The following is a 16019-nucleotide window of genomic DNA, read 5'->3' on the forward strand; positions in this document are numbered from 1 at the left end:
TATCAATTTTTTTTTATTTTGAGGTTGATGACCGATATTAATCATTGTGATTTTACTGCACCTATTTAACCTGTCCCTTAGATCTGTTATTTAAATGTCAATGCTAGTTTCAGTCTTGAATATGTCTTAACTTCTTGAGACCTTAATACTGTATGGGACCTCCATAGTTTAATATCCTTAATGTATGTGAATTTTGCAGCCAATATGACCTCTTCCCATCTCAATATCTCAATATCAATTTCCTCTTTCTTCAGGGGATGAAGAAGACACTGCTATCCCTGATTTACCCTTGTTTGTTTTTCATCATTGGTATTTGCTCTTTCCCATGTGCATTGGTTGCTTCTTGTTTAAGTGAAGATTTCTGTATATCTATATACTTTGTTAAAATATTTGTATCGTTGTAGCTTTTTATCTCTTATTAATTTGATAGCAATTTGGGACTCTTCTCTTGCAATAGATTTTCTTTGCTTTTTCAATTCATTTATTTATTTAGCAAAATATGGCCTGAAATTTTAATTTTAATTTTGGGGTTCTACAATCATTGAGAAATTCAGAATAAAAAAAAAAACTAGACTTATTGAAAGCCTTTATTCTTTTCTTTTTGACATTCCAGGCTTGATTTGCTCTCTTGCTTAAAGATGTTTAATTTGTCTGTATTTATTTCACTATTTTAGTTTTGTCGACCTATAGAAGTTTTTGTTATCAATTTGTTTGAATTGCACCTCCTGAGTGTATTTTGCTATTGTTTTGCACTTTATTTTTTTCACTTATTTTTTGGTTGGATTTTTTTTATGCTGTTGGGATATTGCGGTGCCACAGAGTACAGAAGGCCAACGAGGTTATCACAGAGTTCCATGAAGCTGTTGCAGCGGCACCATTGTAAGTAATTTTGTTTTCCCCTTTGGTTTGCTCGTTTTGGTGGTGGCCGAGTTTTGCTATTCTAGTTGGTGTATTATGATTGTTCAAGTGCTGTTGTAGAGAGGCTCTTGAAATTTGTATGTTGGTTTATGATTAACATTTACAGATTCTGGCATTTAGTTATAACTGTACTTGTGTTTTAATCGGAGTTAAATAAAATGAAGGGTATTTTAAACCTGTAGTATTGATAGGGGTGTTACACATGATATTTTCTTGTTTAAAGTATTTATATTTGGGAGAAATATGTAAAACAAATGGGTGTCTTTAGTTGGGATTTAGCTTTAAAGCAAAGTTCCTAATGTTTAATTTGTGTAATAAAGTAATTTTTTATATGATTCTGAAAATACAATAATTGGCTGAACAATTTAATTTCATTTTTCTATTAGAGCTTGTGTAACTGTCTATCAAGTATTCATGCCCTTAGGGGGAACCCCCTGTTTTCTTGGCTATACAGTGTCATGGGATTTGGCTACAATACGGGCTGTGCACATTATTATAGCTCTATACACACACGTTATTACTTTTTGGAGGTATCTGTCAACTGATAATACATCAGGAAGGTAGATGCAAGATGGATAAATTTGATATGTGAAAGCTGAAGCTCTTTGCTATATGATCTTATTCTTAAGTATTCAAAAAAAAAAAAAAAAGCCAGTTGATAGGACAGTAGCCTCCATGTCAGACAATTTCATGATATGACCTATTTTATGACCCCAGGACCTTTTGAAGTCAGGGATCCCATGTTATAAAGTCCTTGGAATCTTTTATTAATTTGTGAACATTGATATCCTATCAATTCTAAGTTTGGCCTTGAGAAAAAGAAATCTCAACGCTAATGCACTCTAATGTTTCTGCATCCGAAAGTACACATTGAACTATAGAGTCTGTGAGGTGAAACTGTTGGAGCATCTTGGTATCTCTCGTTCAAAGAAGCTTTTAACATTATAGTGGAAACCAAGAATAGAGAATTTAATTGGACCATTGTGCATTTGTAACATCTAGTTGCCAAGAAATAGAGCTTTTTTGGCAAGATAAGGAGACAGAATTTCAACAGGTCTTTCATATATAATCTATAAGAATAAACTTAGGTCAGCCTGTTCAACATAAAAAAAAAATTTCTGCAAGTTTGAATTTTAAAGGTTCCAAGGATTCAACTACCCAATTAGGAAGATCAATCCACAACTTGGTCACAGCTGGAATAAAACTTCTGGAGTACTGTGTAGTATTGAGCCTTATGATGGAGAAGGCATGACCATCAGAATTAACTGTATACCTAGTATTATGGAGAAGAAGTTACTTTCCGGGAAGATCTGAATCCAAGGGATGGTCAGAATTTGGAAGAATTTTATGCAACATGCATAACAAACTAATTGAATGACAGTGCCAGAGAATCCTATCTAGATCAGGAATAAGAAATTTAATACTGTAAGCTCCTGTCCAACAAATTAAAATGAGATTTAGTATCTGAAGACCAGATAGGAGAACAATACTCGAAACAAGGTAGAATAAAAGAATTAAAACTTTTTCAGAATAGATTGATCACAGAAAATCTTGAAAAGACTCTCAATAAGTAATTTTTTTGTGCAATTGAAGACTTACCTAATGTGTTTCTCAGAAATAAATTTAGTCAAGTTGGTAATGATAAGTTTAGGAGAAGACTATACTTTTGCCGCTTAATCATAAGGATTTTGTTTGATGATTCATGAACAAATCCATAAAAGATCTGTATAGTATTACAGTAGATTACTTAGCAAATCTTTATATACCTTTCTGTCTCAATTCTCAAATTATTAATTGAGCACCCGATAACTAGCCGAGTCTTATTACAATATAGCAGAATTTGTTCTTGAAACCTCTTGTCAGTACACTTACTCTAAAATACGTTAATTGTTTACCTTGGGATAGCAAATTGCATTTGCCTAGTATCCTTTTGGGTACCATAGATTTTGAGTTTTAAGTAATGTACTTTTTTCAGTATTGATATAATACATCTTTAGTTTGTCAATATGCTTCAAAGGCTCTTCCCATTTCTTTAATAATGACTAAGCAGTATAGGATGTTTGTCCTGGGTTTACTGGGAGTTTCTTATTCCTATTCCAACTTTTGGATATTTACATGCTGTGTAGTTTGGATTGATGGAGGAGGATAGTAAGTAAATGCTCACCCTTGTGGCATGCATACTTGTCTGAGAATTAATGAAGCTCTTCTTTCTTCTGTGAAGAATTGTTGTATTCCTGAATACATGCTTCAAGTAAAGTTAGAGGTATTAATGCCAAGTTGATGCAGTGAATGACAATAGAGCCATTCATTTTATTATATTTAGTATGATTTTATTGAGAAACAAAGTTTTTGAATTTGGGGTTGCTGTTCTGTTGAAAATAGGAACGGATTAACTTTTATCAAAAGAGAAAATTGGGGAAAAAAAGAAAATTGGGAGAACAATAATATGGTAACACAATCTTTAGCAGAGTTAATATGTGGGGTTTACGGTAAAGTATACAGTGTGCTTTTTAAGGAAGTTGTGTTTGCTTTTGGCATGGCTTACTCATGTTTATATAACATTGTTTAGCCAACAGAATATTAGATTTTTAATTTTGTGGTTTTAAGGGTGTGCTTTAAAAATTGTGTAATACCAGGTTTTGAATGTGAATTGCAGCTTCCCTTGGTTCTGTCTGTTATGATGAAGTATATTGAAAAGAGAGTAAAAGGTGTTAATGTTATATTGGAAATGTGAAAATCGACACTTTTAAGCATTGTCATCATCCACATTTGAGTTTTTACATCGTTTTCCTGGTTTTATAAGTTTTTGTGATTTCTTCCCATTCTCTTTTATCTTACGTTTATTACTCATAGATTTCCATATTTCCATGTCCATATTGATACCCTTTCTTTAATTGTTGGCCTTCTCAGTGGTAGGTATCCTGCACAACCGTGTCTAACGCTGCTGCCTGATGGCTATTTATTTTTTTTTTATCACTTACCATTCTTAATATCTTCACTTTTTTTGTGTAAGATGATGATGATATAATTACTATTAGAAATTGTAATTATATTTGTTTAAATTATCTTCAAAATATTTTATCTGTTTTGAAGCTGTTGAACCCCTCATCACTTTTTGATCTTTTTATTTACATTACTGACTGTTTACATTAATGAACTTTGATTAGCCTTCCCCATTATTTTTTTTTTTTTTCATTTTATAACCGTAGATCTGCATATGCAGTTCATTGAGATACTATTTTGGTAATCTCATAGAGGGATCATAATTTTTTATTCTTTGAATGTTTTTGTTTAATGCTCTTACTCTTGATTTACTATTTTGAATTGAGTATTTCCTATTATGAAATAAGTGAAGGAATAAGTTCCCTTGTCGTTGGTTTCATAAAGTCTGCACTCTTGGATATTTTCTTCAAGTTGAATTTTGCTTGAATGAAAGTCTTTTACCCTGTAAGCAGTAGTCAAAACTATTTATCATTTACCATACTGGGGTTATTTTTCAAGCCTTTGGGAGTTGTCTGGAAGAAAACTTGTCTTTTTCATGCATATGTATAGAGAGGGATTGTCTTGTCTTTCATTGCATCAAAATTTGATTGTATGGTACTTGCATTGCTTTAAAAAATGTCCGATAAGCAAATTAGAAATCATGGAAGGTAAAAAGACAAAAATATCATACTTGTAGTATATCTTAGTCTTGCTGCTGTTAATGTCATCAAACAAGAGAGAATTTATTTGAAGTTAATGTGTTGCAGAAAGATAGAAGAAAGGGAAAAATAAGACATCAAAATGATTAGTCAAATATAATATACTGTACAGGAAATTACTGAAGAAGTTAAGAATACATTAATAGATTACATATGACAGGATTGAGGAACGGTTAGTAGGTTAGAACTGTCAGTTCTACATTGCACTAAGAATATCCCTGTGGCACCCTAGCAGTACCAGCCGAACTCGGTTGAGTCCCTTGTCAGGCTGGGAGGAATGTAGAGAGGAGAGGTCCCCCTTTTTGTTTCATTTGTTTGATGTCTGCTACCCCCCAAAATTGGGGGAAAAGCCTTGTTATATGTATGTATAATCGTTGTACTTAGTAAGTCCTGTATGCCAAGAAACAATACTGGAAGTGAAAGGAAACTGCCATATTGATGGTCAATATTATTTTGGGGAAGCAGGCACTAATTATTTACAAATCTTTCCTCATCTATCACAGTGCTTGATTTTAATGCTCAAAATCAGTCTTCACGAGGGACAAGGAATGATTATAATTATTGACTTTCCTGTACTGTACTTCCAGTGAAGAGTTTAGTGTAGCATTTGTCTAGTTTTACTTTAATTTTCCCCTATTAGTTTTTATATATAAAGAGACGATCCCATTTGGTTGGGAGGATTTAACTTTGTGTAAGACAAGATTTCTCACCCATTATCTAGTCTAGAATCCTTGTATACATGCCTCATAATGAATTTCCTTGACTGTTTCATCACACTGAATGCTATATTTTATTTACAACAATTTTATTTTGTTAAAGGTAGTTCCTTTCTATAATAGTGACGGGGTTATTTAAATGGCTCTGGACTGCTTTTGTTATGGAGGAACTTTGACCATCTGCTCTTTTCTTAAGATGAAGTAATTCCTGGCTTAATTTCAATTAGTCTGATACAAGGATTTACTGCAGTTGGTTCAATCTGTTGAAATTAATGAATGTTAATTAGAATCCAAACTATTGAATGATAGATGAAGTATGGTGTCAAAATGTAGTGAATTTTTTTAAAGAGCTGGTTGAATTTTTTCTTTTGGTAAGTTTACACTGAGGTTATTAAAGGTGTTATAGATTATTGGTAAGTTGATTTGGAGGTTACTAAAGGTGTTATATAGGGGATTTGTTCTATTTCTAAGAGTGAAATAATACAGTAAACATATTGGGAGAAACATTTAGTAACTACTGTATTCTATTTTCAAGTGCTACTAATGTTATTGTTGCCAGAAACCCGTATGGGATTGGATATTTTATTTGCATGAAAGAAAATTCATCTTTACGTCGTGTGTCACGACGGGTATAGCTTAAGTTATGAAGAGGCAAGAATTGGAATTTAAAATACATCAATTTTGCCATTTAAGACTTACAGAAACCTTACTTTTCCCATGTTTCCCTTTAGTCTTGATTGAATGATAAACTAGACTAGCATATGGTTTATGAATTTTTCTTGATTATCTGTCCTTGCATGTATCACTGACCTCTTGTAGAACTCCTCTTGTGGAATTTCTCTTGGATGTTTGTTTTATTCTGACCAGATTTTGTGTGTAAAACATTGCCTTTTTCCAAACAGTCATCTGCTGATTATTTATATTCATACAAAGATGCCACTGTCACCACTTGGGAATAATGTTAAATAATTTCTAATTTTGAGAACAGAGTCCTTTGCCTAGTGTGAAATATAGCATTGATAAAAGAATTGTTAAATAAATCAGTACAGTAGCTTATTTTTTCATGAAAGTAGTAAATTGTTGTTGATTAGTTTTTATGATAGTGATACTTTAAATTTTGGATTACAAGTTATGGAAAGTTAAGTAGGCATTTGGGCTAGATTTTGCTTTATATCTCTAATCTATTTGGTAATTTCATATTGGCCTCTATGTAATGCATTTGCATTTTTTACTAAGAACACTCCTTCTGCCTATGAATAGTTTTCAGAAATGCACTGCTTAGTTTAAATAGAATTGTCAGTTTTTACTCTTATTTCATTTGGTGGTTGGTGATTCTACAGGTATAGAAGGATGTCTGGAGCTTTTGTGGATCTAGGAGAAGCCATATATCAACAACCTGTGTGAGTAAGGTTATTTTTATATAGCCTGGTTGTTTTGCACATGTTTTAACCATTGGTAAACATTCAAAGTGGTCTGTTCCATGTGCAGGACACTTGAAACCTTTTACTAAAACTCTATTAAGCTTATTAATTCTCCATACCTTGCATGCAAGTGTATTTATTGTAATTATGAGTTGAGTTGAAGATCAGTGTGGGTGTTACTGATAAGTAAGCCATCCATGTTCCTATTGTAGCAGTTCTTGGCATTCTTAGGCTGATCTTGATTTGTCTAAAAGGGACACCTTGGCCAATGCTGATGTAATCATTGGTCCATGACGACTTTCTTATATGGTTTTGGTTATGCTTTTGCATAATGCTTTTAACTAAGTTTTATTACTAAAAGTTTTGGGCAGGTAAGATACAAAAGTTTTGCATCAGTTGCTACTGGGATTGCTGAGCATGATATATGTAGTAATATGTATAAAGCAGGTACATTTTATATTTTAAAATATTGCTTGTTAAATGTTCTTGATTAACTTGAGCAAAAATAAATTCTTGTACTAGAGATCGTAAAAACTAGGGAGAAAATAGGCCTACCGGTAGTTTTATCTGTTTCTCATTATGGTAGTTATGAGTAGATTTGTTATTAGGTAACATCAGACTTGTCATAGGGTAGGATGCTTTTGGAAGATGTTTACAGAATTAGATATGGATTTACCCTTGAAGATAATCCAACAAAAGCTCGTAGAGGAAACTACATGCATGTAATTGGTAAGGCTAGATAAGGAATCTTAACCAAACAGTAATAGTAAATGTACTCAATGTACTTTTATATTTGAAATGTTTAGGAACATGAAAATTATTTCATAGAAGAGTACAGTACTATATAGGGAAGTAGGGAAGTGATGGGCAACCTTTCCAAGTAGGTGGTGGTTTCATGCTTTAATTTTGGTAGCGATCGGGGATAAATTTTCCTACATTCCTGTAGTTATAAACTACTGGAACTATTATATTTCTCAGAGGTGTAATAGCTATAATTACTTATGAATACTACTTTTTTTTTAGGGATGGACAGTTTGTGATAGACATTTTATATCCAGTGGGACAGATTGGTAAAATTTAGTACGGTACAGTAGAATAGAAATTTCTAACACCAAAAAATTAAATAGAAGTTATAAATGCATGAGAACACTTCATTTGTTATAACAGTATTCAATGTGACGCACTTTTGGATGCCTTTGGCAAGTTGGTCAAAATTTTAAAAAGTATTTGATGTAGCAACACTGATTTTTTCATATATGTTCATCTGTGATTGATGTAGCAGCACTGATTCTTTCATATATGTTCATCTGTGATTGATGTAGCAGCACTGATTCTTTCATATATGTTCATCTGTGATTGATGTAGCAACACTGATTCTTTCATATATGTTCATCTGTGAGTGGAGATCTGTAACTGGATTTCATAAACTTCGTGTGAAAAAAAAGGGTTATATGACACTTTTTTGCCAAGCAAAGCTTCCTGCTTCTTTATGAATGCTATGAGGTTTAATATTTTTTTTCATATGAAATATATATCTCACCCGGGGAAAAATACATGTAATTATCATGCAATTTGGGGGATGTACAGATAGTTAACATGTGGCATGTGAGGTGTGGTGTAAGGAATCTCGATTTTAAGAAAAACTAATAATTTTTAAGGATTTTATTAACTTATTTCTAGTGATTTGAAATACATATATTAGAAAGGGTCATCGTTGGAGCCAAACTATTAACATTAGAAAATTTCTTTGAAAGCTGAGGATAATTTTAAATATTACTGGTTGCAGCATTAAAAGTGTAAAGGTGATTTTTCACAATGCATTAAATCTCTCTCTTGCTTGTGTAAGGATAGTTTTCTTAAGATGGTGCAGTTAATTTGATTTTTATAAACAAGCGCAATGGATAAATGCTTTTAGCGAGTTGCTTTTGATTAAAATTTCGTATTATAAGCTGCTTTTGATGCTTAATGAATTTGGAGATGTTTACTGAAGTTTAAAATTTACAGCATTTGTCATTTTCATATAGGAATTAGATTTTGTTAGATTATTTAAAGAGTTCATGTAGCTAATTTTTTACTTAGATTCTGACAAAATGTATATTAATTATATTTAGAACTGTTATCAGCTTTTATCCAAATGATTTTTAGAATTTTCAAATATTCTTGGGATTTGCAGTAGAATAATAAATTTCTGATATTCTTACATGAAAGGAATGTGCTGTATGCACCTGAAAATCCATGCTGTACCTGTTTGGTTACGCAAAATTGTACAGACTGACCATCTGTGAAAGAAACTCATAATATCCAAATTTTGAGTAAAAAATTAAAAGCACAATCTAGACACACAAAGTCGCTGCTAAGCTCTGTGAAAAAGAAAATTTTATTGAATGGGAGCATCAATCTAGTAAATTGCATGAAGCACTTGAAAAATGAAACTTTAAAAATGAAATTTATTTCTATACTTACCTAATGTTCATAGTGTTTCTCTCTTAAAGCTTCGTTTAATACAGATTTTTTATCCTTAAACTAAAAATTTCATGTTTGCTTTCTTTCAATAGGCTTAAACCTCTAATAAATTTAGACAATCTGGGGGCTAATGGCAGTAACCTTGGCGTGGGTACGTCACAGATCCCTTGTCTTTCCATTCCTTAAGTCAAAACTAAATTACTAGCCTCCTGACATCACTTTTCATTGGGAATGACGGTGGTTATGTATATGAACATCAAAGTAATCTTGAAATGATAGATTCTACTATTAAGATACCATTTATTTCTATGAAACTCCCTGAGCTCATAGGGCTGATTCCCTCACTGTGATGGAGGTGGGTCAGTGAAGGAAAGAGATAAAGTATTTAAATTCCTAAACTAACATTTATCTAGCCCCCCTGAGACTTGCCTCTTAGTCTAGTACCATGGTAAATAACCATTTCTAATGTCGTTTGTTATAACTCAAGCCTCCAAATTTTGTTCTTAAATACAACCCTAATATTGAACTACATTTACATTTTTATATATATTACCCAACTGTGTATATCAAAAGAAAAAACGAATGCTATAACTTAATTAAATTTACTCAATTAAAATGAACTTCTCCCATATGCATCCCAGCTACCATAGAACCTAAAGCCCAGCAATGTTGATAAGAAAACTATGATTCTCTAAGGTAATGCTTAGCAAAAATGACTTGGTATGATACTAAGCTGCTGCCAAGCCTCTTTCCAAAGAAAGAATCCTACAGAAATTAAGAGTGGTAGCTGCACTTTCAGTATCATGAAGCCTAAACTTTTAAGTCTTTCATCTGACTTTGATCTAATTCCCTATGTGCCTCTGTGACTAAACTTATAACAAGAAGGGGAAAAGCTTTTTAGGAAAGAGGACAATTCGAAACCTTTACCACTTAAAGTAAATTATAGCCCTTTCCCCTAATGCCCCTAGTCTTGTCAAAATAACACTTAACAGCTCTCTCAGGCCAAAGAAATTTATTCTCTCATTTATTATCAACTTTCTATTCCAGAGGAAATATGAAAAAAATTGATACAAACCTTTTGTCTGTCATTCTTCGCTCTTAGCTTGGAATGTAGGTATATGAGAAAAGTCTGCTTTTATCAAAAACCTTCATCAATTGAAAGAGCTTGAACATCACCAATCCATTCAGCTAAAGTCAACAGGAAAAGTCTTGACTGTGAAATCTTTAACAGAAAGATCTTTCAGGGGTTCAGAATGAAAATACTGTAAATATTATAGCACTACATCTTTATTCCAAGAAATTGCTCAGATGACTGGAGGTTTTTAAATATTTAAGACCTAAATAAATCAGCAATAATACCCAAATCAAATAATTCCATGCTTAGATGTTTGAGCACTGTATTCAGCATGGATTTATAACTCTTGATTAGCTAAAATAGACAGTTTCCTTGCATAAAAATGGAATAGCAAAAAAAACTATTATCTAAACTATAGTCACTGAACCATTTCTTGATTTACACCAATCAAAACTAATTCTAATCTCACAATCTCCACTGGCCATATTGGTGTTGGCTAATTTTTCATGGCCGGATGCCTTTCCTGCTGCCAACCCTCCCCATTTACTCTGGCTTGGGACTGGCACTAAGTTGAGGCTGGCTTGCCCCCTGTTAGTGGTTGGGTTTTACACCAATCAAAATAAACATTCTACAGTATTACCTTTTATTGAAATTATTAGTTGACAGTTTTTCGGAATGAAAGCCAAACTCTAATATACTGCAGAATGTCGCCTTTTGAAGATTAGAATCTGGAGAAGTAAGAAAGGATACAGGAACGTTTTATAAGATGAATTCAAAACCCTTTGTCTCGGAAAATATCGTGGATAATGTCCATGCGGTTAGATGTAAGGTGTATGTGTTTGGATATACAGAAATCAAAACCAGTTGTTTTAAAATATTGGTCTTTTATTGTAACTGCCTTCGACATTCCAACAACAGACGCCTTAGATCTGTAAACTGTACTCTTTGAGCTCAAAAGGGACTTATCAGAGTTCTTCTGCTGCTCTGAGATACATTCAGTTTATCACAGCTCAAATCATGGAGGAGGAGGAAACGGATAGAAATCCAGATTTGACCAGTCCTCGGAATCCAGACTTGAATGATTTTATCTTTGATTGCCTTCTTACCATTATGGTTAAGATAAGTTAAGATGATAGTAAGGCCTCTTTTGTTTGTGCTGGTGATTTCGATGCTCATCATTAGGAGTGGTTAAATTCTGTTTTTCCTTCTGATCACCATAGCTTTAAGAGGCTTGGACTTTGCCGCTGAATCAGGAAGTGACTCCTGAGCCTGAAACCCTGTAAACTGGTAAAAGTTCCAGGCACTTGATATACAGAGTTGACTTTCCTCAATCACTTCCCTGAAAGATAATGATAATCTAGAGTTGCGCTTCATCATCATTCTCTTGCTTGAGGGTACACTTGGGCACACTGTTCTATCTTGTTTCTCTTCCTCCTGTTTTGTTAAGTTTTTATAGTTTATTTGGGAGATATTTATTCTAATTTTGTTGCTCTTCTTGGAATGTTTTATTTTTGTTTCCTTTCCTCACTGAGCTATTTTCCCTGTTGGAGCCCCTGGGCTTATAGCATCCTGCTTTTCCAACTAGGGTTTTAGCTCAGCAAGTAATAATAATAACAATAATAATAATGAAGCATTCATGAAATAAAGAGGTCTGGAACCCTCGCTAGCAGACGAGGATCGTCCCACCAAAGCAATAGTTGAAGTTGGTCCCAAAGTAGTATTTGGAGTTAGTTCTGCATCACTGGAATACAGATTATGTCTAGTTTGAATACCCTGTTGCAATTCTGATTGAGATGATGATAGAGAGCTCACATCTTCAGGTGACTCATTGGAACAAACTTATCTAGGAAAGTCATTGTTCCTAGCAGTCTAACCCACATCCAAACGGAGGGCGATTTCATCTGCTTGACATTTTTCAACAATAAAAGAAGACTGAATCCTGTCTGACTGAAAAACCCAAAAAGGAACTGTTGCTATTATCATTCCTAAATATAGAATTCTCTTTGTTGGAATCAAGAGAGACATTAAGAAATTGCTCTAGATTCTCAGCTTTTCCAGCAACCTAAGTATCCATACTTCTTGAACCCAAATCATTTCCAATGAAGTGTCCAGGTATAGCCAGTAGTCCATGTACAAAAGAACCCTGATTCCCAGAAATCTCATTTGATAGAAGATTGGATCCATAATCCAGGTGTAGACTTTTTAAGGTTTGAATAGTCCCGAGACCAAGACACAGGCACTTGATTTGGTAAACCTTCATAGCATTCACAAACCAAAGGAGATATTTTAAAATTTGCTGAATAGGAATGTGAAAGTATATATATGTGAGGTCATCTATAGAAAACATCCAATATTCTTCCCTTACTGCCCCAGGACTGTGGAGCGTATTTCAATTGAAAACCTGCTGAGAAATGTAAACCGGTTTAGAATTGAAACCTCTTGAACAGACACTTTGCAAACTAACACAATCTGTTGTACTTTAGAATCCTCTAGATATATTCAAGGCCTCTTCTGTCACAATCTTCTATAGGAGTTTTTCAATCTAAATTTCAAAACTTGGCCATTTGCCTAAATAGTGAGATGACTTCAAGTATTAGTTTCATAGACAAGGGAGGATTGGATGGCAGAGGAATAAGTTAGTCACCTTCTAACCATGGACAGACTCACAGCTAAGGAAGAAGGATTTCCCAAACTTAATATAATTGCGGTAGCCTTCCTCGTACAGGGATCTGTTTGACAAATCCTGTTGGCATTTTGGCTGGAATGCTTGTTGGAGCAAAATCCTGATGGTCTATTACTGTTACTTTTTTCACTTTGGGAACTGAAAGCCACTTATACCACCACCATATAGATTCTATCCTTGTGTAATATAGGATCCAAAATAGGGAAGAAATTAGACATTGCCCTAAGCATAGAGGAACACTTTTTTTTCCCCAAAGCCTAACCATAATATTCACGAAGGCTGTTGCAGCCTCAGAAGACTCCTCAGAAATAGTATTATTTAAAAATGTTGGGTAATTCTAAATAAGATCAAGATCCTGATGACCTGCAAACTTCTATCGTGTAAGATTTGATATAAGCTCTAGTATATAATTTGCAAAAGAGAGTATTTTAAAAATACTCCTAACTTTATAACTGACAAACAGCATTATTTAGTCAACTTGCTTGACAAACCTGTATTAAAAAATATTCATGTTTACATAGATGATGGGTCTGAGAAAATGAACTGTTATAGATTACTGAATGTTTTTGTGGGAGAAAAGGTTTCAAAACTGGTTAGTAGCTTTTCTTTACACTTGAGATAATAATTTATCAACTCTATAAAGATTTGGGAAAAGTGTTGTTAATAAGTCATCATAGAGGAGGTCTTAGAGGCTTAGAAGAATAAGGATTATCAGAACTTATCTGGGGCAACTTATTTGGATATCTTTCAGAAATAAGTAGCCTTCCCAATTGAAAAGGAGATAACCTTATCAGAGTCAAGTGCCTCTTCTATATTATCCTCATCTTTGCCTTCCTGGCCTGGTGAATCCTCTGAAAAGTTAACTGCAGACTTTCCCTTTTGTTTACTTTGAACAATAACTTTTATACCTGTGCTAGTCAAGGGCTTCACTTTAGTAGATAAGGTACTAGCAGCTATGTTAACATCCCTTGGGAAAAATCGAGAGGTATTAGTGGTTGAGCCTTCATTAGTCCAATGCTTACTGGTGTTCAAAACATGATGCAACTGTTCAATTCCAGCTACATGATGCAATTGTTCAATTCCAGCTGAAACTTCATTAGAGATTTTTCTGATATACTTGTTCCCTGTTCCACAGAAACCATATGTTATGTCACACCATTAATATAGCAGTAAAGTGGTTGGTCATGAGCGCTTACTTCAGTAAGCGGCAGGGTATTAGTATCTAGGCTACCAGCTCGGTCTTCTGTACAGAACCCTGTAGTCATAAAGAGCAGACCATCACGAACATAAGATGGTTTTGCAATAGAATGACCTGAAGTAATTCTTGAGTGCGAGGCTTGAAAAGAGGTGATCAACTCTTTCACCATCAGAATCCTTATCAATTGGTGAACTAAACTGCTATGAAATATTTAAGGGATATTAGGATCCAGGTTACCAGCTCGGGTCTTCTATATCAGAATCCAGTGGTTGTAAAGAGGAGATCATGGAAATAAGATGGTTTAGCAGTATATGACCTGAAGTAATTCTCGAGTTTAAGGCTCGTAAAGAGGCGATTGCCTTTTGCACCAACAGGAATCTTATTGATTGGTGCATCAGAAATGCTTGGCAAACTTTAAGGACTTTACCTAGGGCTCAATCCTGGCCAACATAAGTTATAGTCAATGACTTTGCCCAAAGAGACACTGGTTTTAGATTTAACAAATGAAGCAAAAGAGGTAGATTGCTTAATAAAGCTTGTTACTATCGAACCCTAAACTCTCATTAATAGTTATTGTGGCATCATCATAATAATCTTGACTATCAGATATCCTAGTCTTCTCTGGATTTTAACCTGAACTAAATGTTAATTTCCTTTTACATTTTAGCTACCATCTGAACATACCTTTTCATGAAAGGAATTGTAAGCGTGTCATGTTTTTCACAACGATTAACAAAATGATAATATTACTCCCAGCATGAAAGACAGAGAATGAGGATCAAAATTGCCCAATAACTTCCTTGAACAAATTTCACAGGAATTATTAACAAATCCAGAAGTTATCCCTCATTTTATAATTACAAATCACACAAAAAATAACAATCTGGTGGGTTGAAAAACGTCGGTTTAACAAAACAATGGCGACGAAAGAACTGATAAGACCAAGGGTCTGTGGTTAACCCATGCTGAAGTTATTGCCACTAACCGACAGCTTGTCTCAATACTTACTTGAGGCTTGTGCCTATTGAAAGGGAAGATGATGGGACGAGAAACTAGTTTTAGGGTAAACATTGGTACTGTATTAAACCAAACTTCAAGAAAGAAGCACTGAACATTATGGGAGTATTGTACCATGAAAATAAACCACCTCTCTCCAGCATTTTTGTGGTATATACCAGTGGTTTTTTGTGGTTGTTAGATGATATGCTTGCACAGTTGTTTTTGTCTTATATATGTCAATGTGGATTCTAGTGTTTTTTCCTAAGGATTGATAGTTCCTTCAGTATAAGTAATTTTTTGGATGAAATAACTATTTTCATCAACTGTCTGGTATTATTTTAGGACTAAATTTTGATGTATTACTATTATGAGCATTAAGTGGGGAGTAGTCTACTGTATATCCAAACAGATCCTTGACTTGAAGATATATTGGATGAGAGAGGGAATATTATGTTCAAGGCTGACATGCAAATATTCATGGATAAAAAAAGACTGGGTAACAGGTAAGGGGATAATTTGGTTTTGTTCAAAGTAATTTTTCTCCAGAATAATCTGATTCTTGTAATGAAAGAGGAAGTGAACTGTTAGTCCCTAATTTTGTGATATTGAATGAGCGTTATAATCTTTCAATGTTGTGTGCTCTAAAATGGATATAAAGAAGAATGGCATTAGCTTACTCCTAGAAGACTATATTCCGTTCAATACTTACATAATTAATTCAGAGGCTGAGACATCTTCCATGACTAATTAACAGTTAACCCATATACTATACATGAAAACTGGAAGACAAAGAACATTGTTTAAAAGTGACCTATATATTTCTTAATAGAATATATAGACTCATA

At 33.8% G+C, this 16019-nt stretch overlaps 1 protein-coding gene across 6 annotated transcripts in view; it reads left to right on the top strand.

Annotated features, from left to right (window-relative positions):
* The window catches only part of LOC137642718 (uncharacterized), a 139710-nt gene that overhangs the window by 23230 nt on the left and 100461 nt on the right, over positions 1 to 16019 (top strand). For 2 of the 6 annotated variants that reach the window (XM_068375528.1, XM_068375530.1), the window contains one exon: positions 6676 to 6735. The exons of 2 other annotated variants lie outside the window; for them this stretch is intronic. In XM_068375528.1, the coding sequence (XP_068231629.1) occupies positions 6676 to 6735 (60 nt within the window). Of the gene's footprint in view, positions 1 to 819; positions 880 to 6675; positions 6736 to 16019 lie in introns of all 6 variants that reach the window. 2 more of the 6 variants (XM_068375526.1, XM_068375529.1) reach the window with 2 other exon arrangements.

This window comes from Palaemon carinicauda, chromosome 6 (genome assembly GCF_036898095.1).
Source record: "Palaemon carinicauda isolate YSFRI2023 chromosome 6, ASM3689809v2, whole genome shotgun sequence".
NCBI classification, from domain to species: domain Eukaryota; kingdom Metazoa; phylum Arthropoda; class Malacostraca; order Decapoda; family Palaemonidae; genus Palaemon; species Palaemon carinicauda.